An 18,237-nucleotide genomic window follows, 5' to 3' on the forward strand; every position below is an offset into this window, starting at 1 on the left:
GGTTTGGGCTGGGTGTTCATCAGTATGCGGATGATACCTCTCTACCTCTCTTTTAAATCAGAACCAGTAAAGGCAGTGAAGGTCCTGTGTGAGTGTCTGGAGGCGGTTGGAGGATGGATGATGGCTAACAGAGTGAGGTTGAATCCTGATAAGACAGAAGTACTGTTTTTGGGGGACAGGAGGTGGGCAAGTGTGGAGGACTCCCTGGTCCTGAATGGGGTAACTGTGCAGCTGTTTACCAGCTCCATCTGGTACGCAGGCTGAGACCCTATCTGCCTGTGGACTGTCTCACCAGAGTGGTGCATGCTCTAGTTAGCTCTTGCTTGGACTACTGCAATGCGCTCTATGTGGGGCTACCTTTGAAGGTGACCCGGCAACGACAACTAATCCAGAATGCGACTGGTGACTGGGAGCTGCCACTGAGACCACATAACACCGGTCTTGAAAGACCTACATTGGCTCCCAGTACGTTTCCGAGCACAATTCAAAGTGTTGGTGTTGACCTTTAAAGCCCTAAATGGCCTCAGCCCAGTATACCTGAAGGAGCGTCTCCACCCCCATCATTCTACCCGGACACTGAGGTCCAGCGCCGAGGGCCTTCTGGTGGTTCCCTCACTGCGAGAAGGGAAGTTACAGGGAACCAGTCAGAGAGCCTTCTCAGTAGTGGCACCCGCCCTGTGGAACGCCCTCCCATCAGATGTCAAAGGAAAAAATGACTACCAGACTTTAAGGGGACATGTGAAGGCAGCATTGTTTAGGGAAGCTTTTAATATCTGAAGGACTATTGTATTGTGCTGTTTTGTTGGAAGCCGCCCGGAGTGGCAGGTGAGGCCCAGCCAGATGGGCGGGGTATAAATAAGAAATTATTATTATTACTATTATCATCATCATCATCCTCTCAGGGCAGAGGAGGGGCATGCTGGGAAACACAACGCTTAGAGCATTTGCTTGTAGCCACAGATGCTCCAGAGTGCTTTCTGAAAGCTAGCATGGGATGTGATGGGCAGCCCTTTTACCACAACCCCAATAGGCTCATTCTAAGCTCTGAACTGACTCCTTTCAGAACCTGCACACAGCCCGTCAGAAGTAATACCTCTCCTAGATGTGCTTTTGTCATAGACTGGATAATACCATTTAGTAACAGTTAGGGTCTCCAGCAGGGACGCAGGTGGTGCTGTGGTCTAAACCACTGAGCCTCATGGACTTGCCGATCAGAAGGTCGGCGGTTCGAATCCCCGCGATGGGGTGAGCTCATATTGCTCAGTCCCTGCGCCTGCCAACCTAGCAGTTCGAAAGCACGTCAAAGTGCAAGTAGATAAATAGGTACCACTCTGGTAGGAAGGTAAACGGCGTTTCCGTGCACTGCTCTGGTTTGCCAGAAGCGGCTTAGTCATGCTGGCCACATGACCTGGAAGCTGTCTGCAGACAAATGCCGGCTCCCTCGGCCTATAGAGTGAGATGAGCGTGCAACCCCAGAGTCAGGGGTACCTTTACCTTTAGGGTCTCCAGTCATGGTTGCTGCTTGCCAAACTGGAGGCAAAGGCTCCAGTAAGATCTAACAGGATCACTTAGTCAAAGATCCTGGGCATAGGCCACAAATGTTGTCTTAAAGCCACCATTGTCATTTACCACCATAGACTGTCCACCTCTTATGCCATACAACATGTTTGTTCAAATTCTTTTTGCCCAGGATTAGCAGATTGCACAAATAAATGTTCAGCAACTGCTGAACATCCATTCTAGTAACTTTGGTGAAGTCAAATACACCAGCAGTCCTTGCATACCAGGAGGATGATAACTTGAGCCCTGTTGTTTGCAGAACTTAAGCAGGGTAAACGAGGAGAGAGGGGAGCCGAGCAGCCTTATAAACTGACAATCAAATTCCCGACTAAATCAAAGAGCTGCTTGAAATCAGCAGTTGACTGAGAGCGTGTATCTGAAGAGGGCTGCAAGAGAGAGTCCAGTGTCCTGCCATTCCCACACAAGAAGCTTCCTTTTCTGCAGAACAAGTGGCTGAAATAGTTTTCTCTTTTCTACGGCCAGTGCTGAATTTCACAACGGACTGGTGATTCTGTAGAGGGGAGATTACCTGGTGTTCTGCATTTTCTGCATAGCCGTACCTGGGGCCCTCCAGGCTCCTGTTCTGTCGCGAGGGTATTCTGCAAGATGCTTTTGACGCAGTATTTGTGCACTTTGTTTGTTTGTTTAGTAGCGTCCGACTCTTTGTGACCAGAATCCAACAGGTGCTTTGTGCTCGCAAAAGATGTTCTCAGTGATGGTTAAACCTTGTGCACCAATGCCTGTGTGACACTTTGCACAATGTCAACTCTAAAATCTCCTGTGCAGACATTATATACATCAGTATCAATGGAAGCTATAACTCTAATTTTTAAGATTCCTGAGACTTCTGTGCATCAGAGTCATCATTATGTAGCATGATTACACAGTAATTTATGTAAATTCTTACAGCTCCTTTTTTTGTAAGTCACATTGAGACTTTTTTGTAAAAAAGAAGAAGAGTGACTAATAAGTGGAATAAATAATAATGACTAATCAATAATAATGCTTAGAACCCTGAAAAGACCAATTTTCTTTAAAGCTATATACACTAATTAAAATTTTCATTTTAGAGTGTGTGACATGCAGTTAATGTTATTATTCTGCTCATGTAATAAATATAGCAATGATGCTATTGATATTTTTGTAGGTGTGGAATGTCTGTCAGAAGATTCTAGCTTATAAAGGGCATATTAATTCTCAAAAGTGTTTGTGACTTATTTATTTAGGTATTAGCATAAATCTCTAAGCATTGTACAATTTGAAAAACCACATATCATTCAAACGAAATCTAAAACCAATAAAATACACAAAATCATATGCACACAAAAGCATATAAAATTGAGTAAACCAGAAATTCAGAATGTGGGCGAAACACATTGACCAGCACAATTTATAATATCAGCGCCCTGAATGCATTTGGGCCATGGGATTGCCTTAGTGAGGACTATTGCAAAGCAGAGAGAAATTCAGTTCTCCTTCTGAAACCCACAAATGCAAACTGCTGCCTGAAAGACATTTCACTCCTGATGCACTGAAATTCAGTGGTGACACCCTGTGGGCAAAATGGGGATTGCAGCAGGAAGACATTGTTTCAGCTTTGTAATTAACTAAGGACTGTTTCATGTGAGCTTTTTCTCACCTGGAAACCATACCTGGGAATGCAAAGGCAAAACATGCACTATTGGTTGGCATGTGGGAGGCATGTGCAAGCTTTTCCTGTAGGCAGCAAAAAACTGTGTTGCATGTCTTGTCCTCGACTTGTATTGATCCTTATGGATAGGTTATTGAGGTACGTTGATTATTTTGAACTTAGATGTCAAATGCACAGTTTCTCACATCATCTCCCCCTTCTGTTCCAAATCAAGATATAGATGAATGCTCCTTCGAAAGGACCTGCGACCATACCTGCATCAACTACCCTGGGAGTTTTGAATGCCTGTGTCATAAAGGCTACACGTTATATGGAATGACACACTGCGGAGGTTTGGAGAGTTTGATTCATTTTTCATTCTTTGCTTAGTGACATCTCTCCATAAGGCTTTAGAATTGCAGAGTTAAGAGGGATTACAGAATCATAAAGTTGTAGGGTTGGAAGGGAACCTGAGGGTCATCTAGCCCAGGCATGGCCAAACCTGGCCCTCCAGCTGTTTGGGGACTACCATTCCCATCATCCCTGACTGCTGGTCCTGTTAGCTAGGGATGATGGGAGTTGTAGTCCCCAAACATCTGGAGGGCCAAGTTTGGCTGTGCCTGATCTAGTGCAACTCCCTGCAGTGCAGTACAGTCCTACCTTGGATTCCGAACGCCCTGGAACTCATACGTTTTGGCTCCTGAACGCTGCAAACCCGCAAGTGATTGTTCTGGTTCTTTTGGAACCCGAACGTCCGATGGGGCTTCCACGGCTTCTGATTGGCTGCAGGAGCTTCCTCCTACAAGTTGGGTGGCCATCTGCTATGGATGCTTTAGTTGAGATTCCTGAATTGCAGGGAGTTGGACTAGATGACCCCTCCCAACTCGACAATTCTGGGATTTTGTGACCGGGAAACCATCTGGACCTGGCACCTGCCCCTTCTTTATCCGCTTAACAATGCTTCTCATTTCTTCCACCTTCAGTGTCTCAGCAAGGTAATCTGCCTGATCTAGGGAGAGCAGGCCAAACTAGGAAGAAAACCCATCATCTCTGGTGCCCAACAGGGCCTCCAGCGTTGATGCAAAGCAGAATATAAGTTCTGGAACTAGAGATTCATATCTGTGGGCCTGGTGTAATTCTTGTCTTGATCACCCTTAATTATAGGGGCGTAGTTCCTAGTCTGTTGTTGACTTAAAGAGTAGGCCAACAGCAGGCTGGGCTGCTGTCCTCTTTCCCTTAGCACTGCTTTAAGTAGGCCAGGGGGGAGTCGGCCTTAGAGGCAAAGGGCAAATTCAAATCACACACAACTGAGCTCTGCATGCAGCTGTCATGGGCTGGCTGGAGGCAGAGGAGTGGCGGGAGGCAACAGCTGGGGAACCCCCAGGGGAAGAAGGCTCAGAACCCAGGGACTGGTGGTGGGACAGTGATGAGTGGTCAGAGGGAGCAGACTGGGAGGAAGAGGTGTCAGAAGCAGAAGAGGCAACAGGGTTTAGTGGGCAGGAAGAGTCTGTGGCAGAGAGTAGTGCAGAATCAGAGGCCGGAGAGGAGTGGGGCCAGTAGGCAGAGAGGAAGCAGGCTGCTGAAGAATCCAGGGAATCTCCTTGTCCTGCTGTGACCATCTCCCTTCTTTCCTGGTCTGAGGTATGAAGCGGGCAGAGCAGAGATAGACAAGGTGTCAGAGACTCAGGCTGGATCTAGACACATCAAAAAAGCGTTTCAGGAAAACGCGTTGTAAACCTCATAGTGGGAAATCATGTTGGCGAAAGATGGAACTCCACAGCACCATCTGGTGTCACAGTGTAATAACACATATGCAGTGGAACCTCCGGATACGAACTTAATTTGTTCTGGGGGTCCATGCGCAACCTGAAAAGTCTGCAACAAGAGGCGCTGCTTCTGTGCACGTGTGTGGCGCGAGCGCTTCTGCGCATCTGTGCACAACGAAACCCAGAGGTATACACCGTGTTCGCAAGCCGAAAGTTACGTTACCCAAAGGTAACGTAAACCGAGGTACCACTGTAAAACACTTTTTCTTTACTAACATAGCTGAGTCCTCAGGTTGCTTGGGAAGGAACCTGATTGGGGCAAGACCTACTGGGAAGAGTTGCACTAGGCCTGAGCTGTTTTGTTTCTTTGAACAGAGAGTTAACTTCGCTGACACCTTGTGAGTTATTGTTGCCCAGCTTCCAACACCTGCCCTGACAGCTCTTTGGACAATATTAAACTACAGTTTAAACCTTTAATGAAAGCTGTCTTCTACTAGCAGCCAGGGTTTAGAATACCTTTCTGACAGTAAGAGCTGTTTGACAGTAGGACGGATCCCCTCAGGAGGTGGTGGGCTCTCCTTCCCTGGAGGTTTTTAAGCAGAGGTTGGGTGGCCATCTGTCCTGGGTGCCTTAGCTGAGATTCCTACATTGCAGGGGGTTGGACTAGATGACCCTGGGGTTCCTTCCAACTGTACAGTTGTATGGTACTATGATTCCTTGAGGTGTAAGCTGTTGCAAGCAGAGTTTTGACCTTTCCTTCAAGGTCCATTTCTTGAGTAGGCTTCATTTTCTTTCTACGCAATGTCACGGCCCCCCTTAAGGCCTTACCAGTCTCTGATTCTGTCAGCAGAAAAGCCATAGAACCCTCATTCAGTTCTACAAGCGTCCTTGCCATTTGTGAGGGAAAACGTGGGTCATTCAGCAGAGAAGTGTCCAGGTGTCAGGTCTTGATTTTTGCAAGGATTGGAGGGAGACAGAAAAATAGGCATGGCCCACAATTACTATGGCACCAACTCTGGAGTCCACAAAAAGGATGAACATGGAATCAGGAAAATAATAGTCTAAATTAAAGCGGTTCTGATGGACCCACAACAGGAAGGAATAGTCACACCTAATAGTATTTACTTACAGTACAACACTAATTCCTTTAAATGTACTTTCAGATATTGATGAATGCAGTATCAGCAATGGGAGCTGTGACTATGGATGCCTTAATACAATGGGAAGTTACGAATGTATATGTCCATCGGGGAAGAAGCTACACTGGAATAAAAAGGATTGTATTGGTAGGTAACATTTTGGAACAGGGCGACTTCCTCTTTTTTCACTTCTTTCACTGATGAGCAGCTTATTGATATATTAAATATATAAAATTGCATGTCAGAAAACTCCAAGGGCAACAGATGTAATGTTACCCTGATTAGGAAACCCAGTCCTTGCAATTCTGTAATTTTAGATAACACAATTTGAGAAAGATATTTCCGAGGAGTCTGCTACTTGTTTAAATAGTTAATTAACCTTCAGTGAGTTAGGGACTTTCCCTGCGTGTGAAGACAGGCTGTGGAGGATTGAGTGAAGAGCTCAACAACTTTCTGCTCTCTCCCCCCCCCCCCGATTGTCCAGATTTTCACTTCTATTTTAGGGTTTTGTTTTCTTAACTTTGGTTTCAAAAAAATAGGGGTCGTTTTATACGTGGAAAAATATGGTCATTTAGTTCATCTGTACAATATTCTCCAAGCCTAGACAGTTGTCTTTTTAGACCTGTGTAAAACAAGAACCATATTGTCTGTATATAAAAGAACAGAAGTCTTAGGAGGTCCAGTTGTAGAGATTCAGCCTTAGAATTATAGCTGTGAGGAAAAGGTTGAAGCGCATGGGAGTCAGAATGCATTTTTGTTTAACTCCTTCTTTTATTGGAATTGTATTTGTCAAAAGAGCCTGAGAGTCCTACTCTGATTTTAGAAGTATTGCTAGAAAACTCATGGAGCAGATGCAAAAGATGTTTATATTAGCCCACAAAAGCCACATAAAGATGTTTTAGGGTCCTTAATACTTTGTTGGCTAAGACTTGGTTTAGTAGCCATTTAAGAGTTTGTGTCAAACTTGAAACCAATTGCAGAGTTGAAAAGGATAATGAAAACAATCACAATTTCAAGTAGCTTTAATGCCCTGTATCAGTTTGTGTCTATTTAATTCCATTGCCTGAGGATACAGGTGACATCTTCTGGTTGGTTCTCAGAAATGCATATCACTTTTTAATGCACACATGTGTTAAGATTTGAAATGGAAATGTGTTATACCATCTTGTATCCAGGGTTGATTGGCTTCAACATAAATTTTTGTATTTATGAGGTGGCTTTATAAAGGAGGAGATCATCCCTGTCCTCAAGCGAAGGCCTCAGGCTTACATGCCCCCTCTGCTTATCCCTTCCTCTGCTTCCCACCCCAGTCTGAAAAATGAATGAGCTTAACTGGAAGATCCTGCAGACGTTATCTGAACCAGTGATTTCCTGTTTCTTCTTCCTCAGAGATGGTGAAATGCCTTCCGAATGCCAAGCCAGCTCCAAAGGCCCAGTTGGTCTGCAGCAAATTGGGAGGGATGGAAAGCTGTTTCTTATCATGTCCGTCCAATACACTTTTTCTCCCAGGTTGGTATTGAAGAGCATATTGTTTTTCTTAAATTCCATTCCTGGCTTTATTGAAGTCCAAAGAAGGTAAAAAAATAAAAATATGCTGAAGGAAGGTCTTTTTAGATTAGTATTTATTTGCATGGGGAAAAACAGATAAGTCCCACCCACATAATTGATCAAGGTGCTGTTTGGATGGTAATGCCCATCAATCAATAAATAAAAGTTCTGAGCAATGGACAAAGGTTGGTCTTAACTCAGATGAGTAAATGAAAGAAAGGCCTTCCACCATCTCAGTATATTTCATGGTGTGTTCTTCTTTTCTTTTGCTCAGACACAGAGAATAGTTATTCAGTAAGCTGTGGAGTGCCAGGGCAGCACGGCAAGTCGCTTCAGAAACGCAATAGCACTCTTCCTAGCTGTGCAGGTGAGTATTACGCCATAGAATCTGGTGAGAGATGTAACTCCCAAACCCCCATTGTCCTGATAGGATCTTATTTATATCTTCTTCCATTATGTGTACAGTGGCACCTTGGGTTACAGACGCTTCAGGTTACATACGCTTCAGGTTACAGACTTCGCTAACCCAGAAATATTACCTCAGGTTAAGAACTTTGCTTCAGGATGAGAACAGAAATCATGCAGCAGCGGTGCGGCAGCAGCGGGAGGCCTCATTAGCTAAAGTGGTGCTTCAGGTTAAGAACAGTTTCAGGTTAAGAACAGACCTCCGGACCGAATTAAGTTCTTAACCCGAGGTACCACTGTAGCTGCTTTCTTGTATCTCATCATCACCCCACTCGTACTAACCATCCCAGGGCACTCAACCACTGCCACAGTGTCCTTTCTTCTATCAGATCAAAATGAGCAGATAGCAGCAAAGGTGGCCAGGTTCATAGCAGGGGCAGTCAGAATGAGGGCCACTAACTGACGGCTGATTCAGGACTTTAAATTGTGCTCTTATATCAAATTTCCTTTTCTGCGTATACTGTAATGTTTTACTGTTGCTGTGGCCATTGGTTAATGCGAATAAAGTTTTATCTTATCTTATATATGGTTAACCTGAGGTACCACTGTAATTATACAGAAAGGATGGGAACCACTGGCTTGAAAAGTTGCTTAGCCTCCAGGATTCCTCTTCTGGCTCCCAGCACAACCTTTGACTCCAGCCCTCCTCACCCTTGCTATCAACTTTGGCTGCATTTCCCCATGTGATCTGAGACAGAGGAAAAGGGCTCTTTATCACCATCTTCACCATCACCGTTTTATTAGTTGAAATGATGCTCAAGGCAGGCTTACAACATGGAGAGATTCACATAATTGCAACGGTAGTCATAAGCTATAAATAGAACATCAAAAGGTACACAAGCAAATAGGACAATTCCCACATAACATTAATAACAGCAACAAACTCCACTTAGCAACGCCCCAGCCCAGGAGTCTGTTCAGCAGCCTGATATTTTGTAGCTGGAGTCACGGCCCACCCAAGCCAGGTGGGAAAATTATTGTTATTATTTATTGAATTAATATACCGCCCTATACCAGGAGGTCTCAGGGCAGTTCCCAGAATAAAATCAAAATATAAAACCACAAAATACATAGTCAAAATAAAAACAGCAACCCAATAACCCCCCCCAACCCCCCCCCCCCCACATTTTTAAAGGACATAAAAGGCCTGCAAGGCAGGAAACTGGTCTTCCAGGACGCACAGTCAAGGTTATTCTTATTGTATTATTATTTATTTAGGTGTCTACCATCCTTCATTCGCAGATCTCAGGCAGTTCACAACATCAATTTACAATATAAAAAAACCACAAAATACATAGTAAAAATAAGAAGAACAACAGCCAATAATCCCTCCTCCCCGGGTGTCTTTCCTGTCTTCCATATTGTGATTTATTCTGATATTTCTGAAGAGGTGGAGCATTTTTCAGCTGCTGGGCTTCTTTTAGAACCCTCTTCCATTTTCACATCCCCTGCATCTAATTGTACTCCTGGTAGGAATTATTCTTCATGCAGAAAAGTAGTCTCTCTAACTCCATTTTCTGTGGTAGGAAACCTGTGAAGTAATTCAAGACAGCTTGTTGTTGTTTAGTCGTTTAGTCGTGTCCGACTCTTCGTGACCCCATGGACCAGAGCACGCCAGGCACTCCTGTCTTCCACTGCCTCCCGCAGTTTGGTCAGATTCATGTTGGTAGCTTCGAGAACACTGTCCCACCATCTCATCCTCTGTCGTCCCCTTCTTCTTGTGCCCTCTATCCAACATCAGGGTCTTTTCCAGGGAGTCTTCTCTTCTCATAAGGTGGCCAAAGTCTTGGAGCCTCAGCTTCAGGATCTGTCCTTCCAGTGAGCACTCAGGGCTGATTTCCTTAAGAATGGATACGTTTGATCTTCTTGCAGTCCATGGGACTCTCAAGAGTCTCCTCCAGCACCATAATTCAAAAGCATCAATTCTTCGGCGATCAGCCTTCAAGACAGCTTATATCTCGTTTAATCTGCAAAAAACTAAATATCCAGGCCTGTCTTCAGGTTATCTTAAAAATACAGTGCAACTGAAAACTTTTAATTTTATTTCTCTAGACATATTAGTACCACCCATCAAGCAGAAAGCTCGTTTTAAAATCAAGGATGCAAAATGTCACTTAAGACCTCGCAGCAAAGAAAAAATTAAAGATGTTGGAAATCAGCAGGCTGTTATAGGTATGTGGGGTCCGTGAGCAGAAAATTCCATGCTGGTTTTTCTCTATTCGGCAAATAAATAAGAGGATGGGCAGTAACTTTTGAGCTACATTTGCAGCTCAGCTTTTCACCTTTTGGATGTGATTGGTGATTTACCATGATTTACTATGTCAAGATGGGACGCGGGTGGCGCTGTGGGTAAAACCTCAGCGCCTAGGACTTGCCGATCGCATGGTCGGCGGTTCGAATCCCCGCAGCGGGGTGAGCTCCTGTTGTTCGGTCCCAGCTCCTGCCCACCTAGCAGTTCGAAAGCACCCCTAAGTGCAAGTAGATAAATAGGGACCGCTTACCAGCGGGAAGGTAAACGGCGTTTCCGTGTGCGGCTCTGGCTTGCCAGAGCAGCTTCGTCACGCTGGCCACATGACCCGGAAGTGTCTCCGGACAGTGCTGGCCCCCGGCCTCTAGAGTGAGATGAGCGCGCAACCCTAGAGTCTGTCAAGACTGGCCCGTACAGGCAGGGGTACCTTTACCTTTACCTTTACTACGTCAAGTGCTTGTTTTGCTGGAGGGCCTTTCTAAACAAATGTCATTGCTGGGGGAGGGGGCTGTAATTAGGCCTGAGCAATGCAGTGGTGGAGAAAGGGGGTGCGGGGAGTTTGGGACGCCCCAGGTGTCATCACTGAGGGGGGGGTGACAAAATGACAAAAATGTGAGTTTTTAAAAATAAAACATTGGGCTCACGAAACTTTTTAGTTCAGCCAACAAATGTAACGAACCGCGTCTGGCGCTGGGCGCCACACTGCGGGGGCTGGCACTTACCGCGGGGCCTGTAGCGTGCCCGAGCCACATGTCTCTCCTGAGAGTGATGTGGTGGCTTGGGCACCTGCAGGCTGGGTGCTGCATGAAACGGCAGCGTGGGGCTTGCGGCTGCCCACTGCCTCTCCCTCAGCCGCCCTACAGCTGAGGGGGAGGCGGCGGAGAGACTCCACACAGCGTGCCACACCCCCATAGGCGGCTCACCCCGCCCCGGCTGCAGGACGCGCACACCGCACCAGGCCCCCAAGTAGCTAGCTACACCGCTGGGGCAATGTATTGATACATCGTCCAGGACCAATATTGCTGGGGCAGACTGCAATGGCAGCTTCACCTGGTGGGATGTAACAAGTGAAACCAACACCGCTCCTAAATCCAGCACCTCTTTCGACACTGGGCCGCTGGAAGCAGAGGAGCTCAGGAACAGTGGCTCTGTAGAGGGAGGAGCAAGGTGTATTTACAGGCTGAGTTCTATTTATTAGTAGGCATAAAGCTTCTTTTGGGGCATTCACTGAATAAGTGGACGTTTCAGATACCTGAGGTTTTGATAATCAAGGTTCTGCTGTGCAGGTGTTACTGATGCAACTGCAGCCATGCTACTTTGCCCCTTGATTTCTTTTCCATGTTGCTTCTGTTGTTCAAAGGAGGCCAATTCCCTTGTACAGACAACTGCCAGGTAACCTTTGTGAACCTCAAGTGCGATTCCTCTAAGAAGAAACGCCGAGGCCGGAAATCGCCATCCAAGGAAGTGTCCCATATCACAGCTGAGTTTGAAATGGAGATGAAGTCAGAAGAAGTCTCAGGTTTGTGAAAGACCATCTGCATTTAGCATATGTTGGACTTTTAAAAAATTGCCTGCCTGCTTCGTGCATTAGCAACAACAAAAAAGAATCACTTCTGTGGCAGATTCACTCTAAATATGCAATGTTTTTATTATGATTATGACTATTATTTATAATATACTGTGTGACATGCTTTTTTTAACAAACATTTTGCACCCTCTGCGGGATCCCTTACTAGTAAAGGATGAACTATCCTTGTTCTAGGGTGGAGATTTGCCCCAAGCTGCAACGTTATTCCCCTTTTCATTTTCCCTTAATCTTGGATGGCAACCTTTGACTTATATGGAATAAAGGGGTCTGCTGTTGGACATGGGTGAGAGAGCAGGACTAAACCTGGTCCTTGCCCCCTGGTGAACCCCCCCCCCACGGGGAATAAAGCCTCCTAAATGTATAATAGTTTCATCCTTGCTCCTTGGTCACACTAGATGGTGCTTTTCTGTGGCAAGATTTACATAGTCTAAATCATGGGTAGGCAAACTAAGGTCCACGGGCTGGATCAGGCCCAATTGCCTTCTGGATCTGACCTGTGGACAGTCCGGAAATCACTGAGTGGATGGCCAGCACACACGTTCTTTCCCTCTCCCTCCCTCTCCCTCACTGCGGCACCACCGCCTCCCTCCCTCCTCCTGGCTTCTCCCCGCCCTGCCTAGAGGAGGAAGGGGGCTGGGCTTTGTTGGTGCCAGCAGCAGCAGCAGCACTTGAGCAGCCGCCATTTTAAGCAGCCCCTCTCCAGAGCCCTTTCACACGCTGCTCATTGTCCTGCCACCAGACCCTGCTGCTCGCAAGACACAGGTAAGCAGCCACCGGTGCTCGTGGGGCTCTTGCATCATTCCCCCCCCCCAAATATAGTCCAGCCCCCCCCACAAGGTCTGAGGGACAGTAGACCGGCCCTCTGCTGAAAAAGTTTGCCAACCCCTGCTCTAAATAAAAATGCCACGCTTGTGTTCCTTTATGATTGCTGCTGTGGTTGTAACTTACTGATGCTGCAGTGACAGATTCTTTCTTTATTTAAACTATTAGCCACTCTTAAATCTTACCTCTCAGAACAGCATTCAGCATAAGATATTAGAAAAATGAATGCAATAACACAGCAACAAATTGTCCAGGGTGATTAATAGTCCAAATAAATAAGTATAAATGGGCAAAGCACCAGCTTTAAATCCTAGGCATCTTTTAAATTAAACAGCACCAAAGGGAAGCTAAAAGACAATGCTAGGCTAGCCTCTCTAAGAATGAAGTTCCACAAACCAGGCGTCAGAGTTGAAAAGGCCCCATCTCTTGTCACACACACCCCTCTTATTTCAGGTTGGCATATTTAGCAGGGCCTGTGACGTCATTGCAGGAAAAGGTATAAGAAATCATTTTGTCTCATCATTTGACAGTTGAGCCTGATTCACACATGGAACGTCCCACAGAACTTGTCACATAATATAACAGGATGGACAAAACTCAGCCTTGTCAAACATTTCTGGGAGTGGTTCCCCTTATGATGTTTCTATATTTCCTTATCAGGATAATCTAACCATTGCTGCTGCAGAGACATCTAACATACTTTAATTATTGTGTCTGTTTATTTCTCCCAAGTCATACTAGGGTGTCTGTTCTAAATCTGGATTTGGTTTCCTTACCGTTTCTCCACTTAGACACCTGCAATGTCGACTGTTTGAGGAAAAGGATGGAGCAGAAGCTGCAGTCGGCAATCAAAACCTTGAGGAAATCTATTAACAAACAGCAATTTTACATTCAGTTTTCGGGGACAGAGTATGAAGTGGCTCAGAGAGCAGCTAAAGTCGTTGCTGAAGGACATGATGCCTGCAGTACAGGACAAGTGCAGCAGGATGGGAAATGCGGTAAGACCCAAGTAAAATGCTACAAGCCCAAGCGCAGAAACGTACTCTGTTACAACCTTCGAAGGTATGGAGGCTGGAAGCTAGGAGGAAAAAAAGCCTGGTATAGGAGTCCAAACTCTGGACTAGCAGGCAGAACAGTATAGAGGGCTGGAGAGGCGTGTTACCGGGAAGGAGCACATTGCAAACTCAGTATTGAAATGCTTCACCTGCCATATTGCAATTTAAGAAAGAAGGTTCAGAGCTTACTTGTAATGTTAGTAGTGATGCTTTGTGACTGTACAACATCTAAGAGTTTGGCCTAGAGATTGCAGTGTCTTGTTGGCCTCCCTAGTAGTGCTGTGAAGACAAATCATAATCATAATACTAGAATAAAGGTACTTAATATAGATTCCATTTTTATTTTTCCAGTTACCTGCAGCACAGGCACCTATTATAGTGGAGAACATAATCAGTGCATTGCTTGCTCACCAGGAACATATCAAGACACAGAAGGTCAACTTTCCTGTGAACCTTGCCCAAGCAATGATGGACAGGGAGTAGCAGGTGCACGGAATGTGTCAGAATGTGGAGGCAAGTTTACTTTGATTCTACATGTTGCGTGCAGGAGTTGGGTATCAAGGCTGAGAACAGGGAGAGAAGGAAATCTGTGGTGCATCCCATTGTTAGCGTTCCATTTCAGCTTGTCTGCTTCAGGTAGACAGTAGCAGGTCAGAAGATTCTGGGATGTGTTCTCGGGTAGCCTTGCCAACCTAGTTCTCATTTCAGTGGTGTAGCAAAGCTGTGTCTGAGCTGCATCACTTTAGGCTACTCCATACAAACAAACTCTTTCCATGTAGAAAATAACCTGATATTCAGAATCGGTGTGGGAAAAGTCTGGGACTTCCCAGAAACTTCTCTCATAATCAAGAATATGATGACATCAAAAGGCCTGTGAAACTGCCACTTCCCTCTAAGCATGGGGAGCAATTACAATGTTGTGTGCACAAAAAAGCTTGGGAATCAGGATATTTTGTCATTAATCTGGAAAAGATTAATTGTAAGCCCACTTTCAGTCTGACCTGATATGAACTGGGCCAAGAAGGTGGGTCTTCCTGTCTCTCTGTTTATGAGGCATTTTTTTTATTGAGGGAGTTACTACAGACCTATTTTAGTGGCAGCATCTATTGTTATACATATATAAAATGTTGAGAGGACCCACTAAGGTTGGACTTTTTTGTCCTATTCATTCTGCACCTTGGACTTTGTATCCTAAATTCCCATTCATGAGAACAGTTCATTTGCATCTCCAATAGATGTTTGGAGGGTGGCAACGCGTGAACAGGCCTTTTCCGTGCTGGCCTCCTGATTGTGCAGTGCTCTCCTCAGGGAAGCCTGCCTGGTACCAGTTTTGTCATCTTTCCGGCACTAGGTGAATAAGTTTTTATTCTCCTGGAATCTGGGCACCATTGCTGATTGAGCTTTTGGTAGCTACTGGTTTTAGATTACTATTTCTTTGGATGAACACTTTTACTATTTCATATTTGTAGTGTTTTATTGATTTTGTTAATGTATTTTGTATTTTTTAAATTATAAATTGCTTTAGGACACTTCTGAATGTGTGAAGTGACATATAAATATAATTAAAATAAACCCATATTGGGCATGTTTAAATTCTATTAATGTAAGTGAGAAACAGGAGTGCCAACTTGAATAAAATATTGGGGGGGGATAAGCCCTGCCCCGCATAATCGATCACAAGAAACACACTCCATTTGAATGGCAATGCCCATCAACTTTGGGGAGTCCTGGCCCCCTCAAATATTTTATAGGGGGGCAAAAGGACCTTGGCAGCTAGGAGTTGGCTCCCATGGTGAGAAACAATTAAGCATGTGCAAAACTGTCGTAATGAAATCAATGGCTCCCTCAGCTGCAATTATATATATGCACATTTACCTAGGAATGAGTCCCACTGGAATCAATGGGACTCACTTTTGAGCATGTTTGGGGAATCTTTGACTTTCCAGGTGCTGTTGGAGAACAGCTTCCATCATCTTTGACCACTGGCTGTGCTGGCCAAGGCTGATGGAACTAGAGTCCCACAACATCTGGAGGGCCAAACGTTCCTCAGCCCTGCTTTAAAGGATATGTGCACAGTCAGGCTGAAAAGAGCTTAACTTTTTTTAGATCATTCCTGTTTCAATAGCTGCAGAGTCCACACATTCACAGACTCTGCACTGCTCACTTAATAGATTTAAGTAAGCAGAGAGTGACTGGCGCTGCTGATCTCTCATCTGAGAGCTTCGACTAGTCCCGTAATCCTAAAGGACCACTTCCAGTTTACACCAAAGAAAGAGCAGGCAAAACTTTCGTTTCTAAATGTTTCTGATAAAAAAATATTTTTGCATTTCCGTAGAGAGGTAATAACACAGTAGAACTTCTCAATTTCTAGGGCAGTGTTCTCCTGGATATTTTTCTTCTGATGGCTTTAAACCTTGTAGACTATGTCCCCTGGGCACATATCAGTCTGAACCAGGAAGGACCCTCTGTTTTCCGTGTGGCGGGGGACTGGTGACAAAATACGAAGGCGCAATGTCATTTCAGGACTGTGAAACAAAAGGTATGTTTTAAAGCTGACATAGGCAGCTGGGTTTCTGGGAGCTGAGTCTGTCCCTCTTGAACTTTTCATCCTAAATATAGCCATTCCCCCAGCCTTTATCTTCCATTCATGTCCAGGATTTGGTCAAAATGCTTTTCAGACCCTCTTTCCCATTGTATACACAAACAGATGCTATTTGAGGGTTTTGCCCTAATGCCACCTAGCATTTTTCTTTCACACTACCATTTTTAATTTATTTCCCTCCAACTAATCCCTCTCAAAATCTAACATATTAAAGTACATATAAAATATTACTCCTGTCACTATATCTATCATCTATCTATCTATCTATCTATCTATCTATCTATCTATCTATCATCTATCTATCTATCTATCTATCTATCTATCTATCTATCTATCATCTATCAATCATCTATCATCTATCTATCTATCTATCATCTATCTATAATATTTATTATTTTTAAAAATCCTCTGTGTAACCTTTTGCGGTGAATGAAACTGCTGCCTTTATCGCTTACCTTCCGCAGCCACCAATCATTCCTGGTAAAATCTCTGTTTTCTCTGTAAGAGCCAGGTTAACCTCTAGGCATAAGACAAGATTTTATTTTCAAGTTGAAGGAAACTTATTTACAACAATAAATTAGCAGACTGGATATTAAAACTCAGTGTGCTGGATAGTAAACAGGCATTGTTCAGTGCTTGCTTACAAGTTATTATATCTTTGAGGCAGTATCTTCCCTCCTGAGCTAGTTTACTTCCCTAAGCAATACTATTATCAGGTTGCCCTTATCTTAACTCCTCCACAGCAACTCTATAAAAGCAGCATCCAAAAAAATGGGTCAACAGAAGTAAGAAGATTAAAACTTTTAGTTCCGATGGATTCATAAGAAATGCAAGGAGTTTGTCAAAACGGCACCTGCAGTACCACTTGCCTTGTGTCCAGGTGTCATTTTGGTTTGTTCCTCCCTGCGCTCACTGCCAGCAGCTAACCAGGAAACTCTTCTTGCAAATGATGCTGTGACTTAAGGTGCTGCATGGCAGGCAGGGGTTCTGCTCAGATGGTTCTGCTGTTTTTGACAAGACCCCTCTGCGCCTTATATGCAGCATGTAGTCGTACCCTAACATGTCTAGTGCATCATCCATTCTTTGTGTCTTCACCTGTAATATATTGAAAAAATATAACATGCCTTTATACTACACAGTTCATTGTTCTCCTGGCCACTACTACAACTCTACAACCCACAGATGTATCAGATGTCCTGTTGGAACTTATCAGCCTGAATTTGGTCAGAACTACTGCATCACCTGCCCTGGGAATACTAGCACTGATTTTGATGGCTCTACTAATGTTACACACTGCAAAAGTAAGTCATATTTCCTTGTGAACAGCTGAAGTCTATAAACTGCCAGTGCTTAAGCCTGTCATATAGTCATAGTCTGTCTGTCTGGAAGATTTTGATTTTGATTTATTTTTTTTACAGTCTGGTGACAAACTAATCACACATAATTTAGGAAACCTGAAAGTCTGCTTTTTTGGAGCTGCCCCTACATGATAGGGGCAAAACACAGAATTTAAACAGATCACTAGTTTCAACCAATCTACATATCTGGTCAGAAATTAGCTTTATTGGAAGGCACTGAGGAATGGTCTCCAGCCCCTTCAGAGTAGACTGCTGGCACATCTCAAGGCGGCTTCGCCCCACAACTCCCTCTTGCTGCCCTTGATGGCAGTCTGAAGGACCCAATTTAGCCTGATGGATGGCACTTGTGGACCCCTAGTCTGAAGCCTGGAGTGTTTAAAACTGAAACATTGCAGTCCTCTTTGTGCATACGTGTGGATTACCTGTCTATATATCTGGACACAGAAAGATAAAGGC

The 18,237-nt window shown here is 44.6% G+C and overlaps 1 protein-coding gene across 5 annotated transcripts in view; it reads left to right on the forward strand.

Annotated features, from left to right (window-relative positions):
• Positions 1 to 18,237, forward strand: part of SCUBE1 (signal peptide, CUB domain and EGF like domain containing 1) — a 182,795-nt gene that overhangs the window by 158,386 nt on the left and 6,172 nt on the right. For 4 of the 5 annotated variants that reach the window (XM_053387654.1, XM_053387656.1, XM_053387657.1 and 1 more), the window contains 10 exons: positions 3,426 to 3,542; positions 6,120 to 6,242; positions 7,485 to 7,604; positions 7,918 to 8,010; positions 10,161 to 10,280; positions 11,717 to 11,875; positions 13,558 to 13,764; positions 14,173 to 14,334; positions 16,193 to 16,360; positions 17,563 to 17,724. In XM_053387654.1, the coding sequence (XP_053243629.1) occupies positions 3,426 to 3,542; positions 6,120 to 6,242; positions 7,485 to 7,604; positions 7,918 to 8,010; positions 10,161 to 10,280; positions 11,717 to 11,875; positions 13,558 to 13,764; positions 14,173 to 14,334; positions 16,193 to 16,360; positions 17,563 to 17,724 (1,431 nt within the window). The remainder of the gene's footprint in view (positions 1 to 3,425; positions 3,543 to 6,119; positions 6,243 to 7,484; positions 7,605 to 7,917; positions 8,011 to 10,160; positions 10,281 to 11,716; positions 11,876 to 13,557; positions 13,765 to 14,172; positions 14,335 to 16,192; positions 16,361 to 17,562; positions 17,725 to 18,237) is intronic. The other variant, XM_053387655.1, reaches the window with a different exon arrangement.

Source organism: Podarcis raffonei, chromosome 5 (genome assembly GCF_027172205.1).
Source record: "Podarcis raffonei isolate rPodRaf1 chromosome 5, rPodRaf1.pri, whole genome shotgun sequence".
NCBI classification, from domain to species: domain Eukaryota; kingdom Metazoa; phylum Chordata; class Lepidosauria; order Squamata; family Lacertidae; genus Podarcis; species Podarcis raffonei.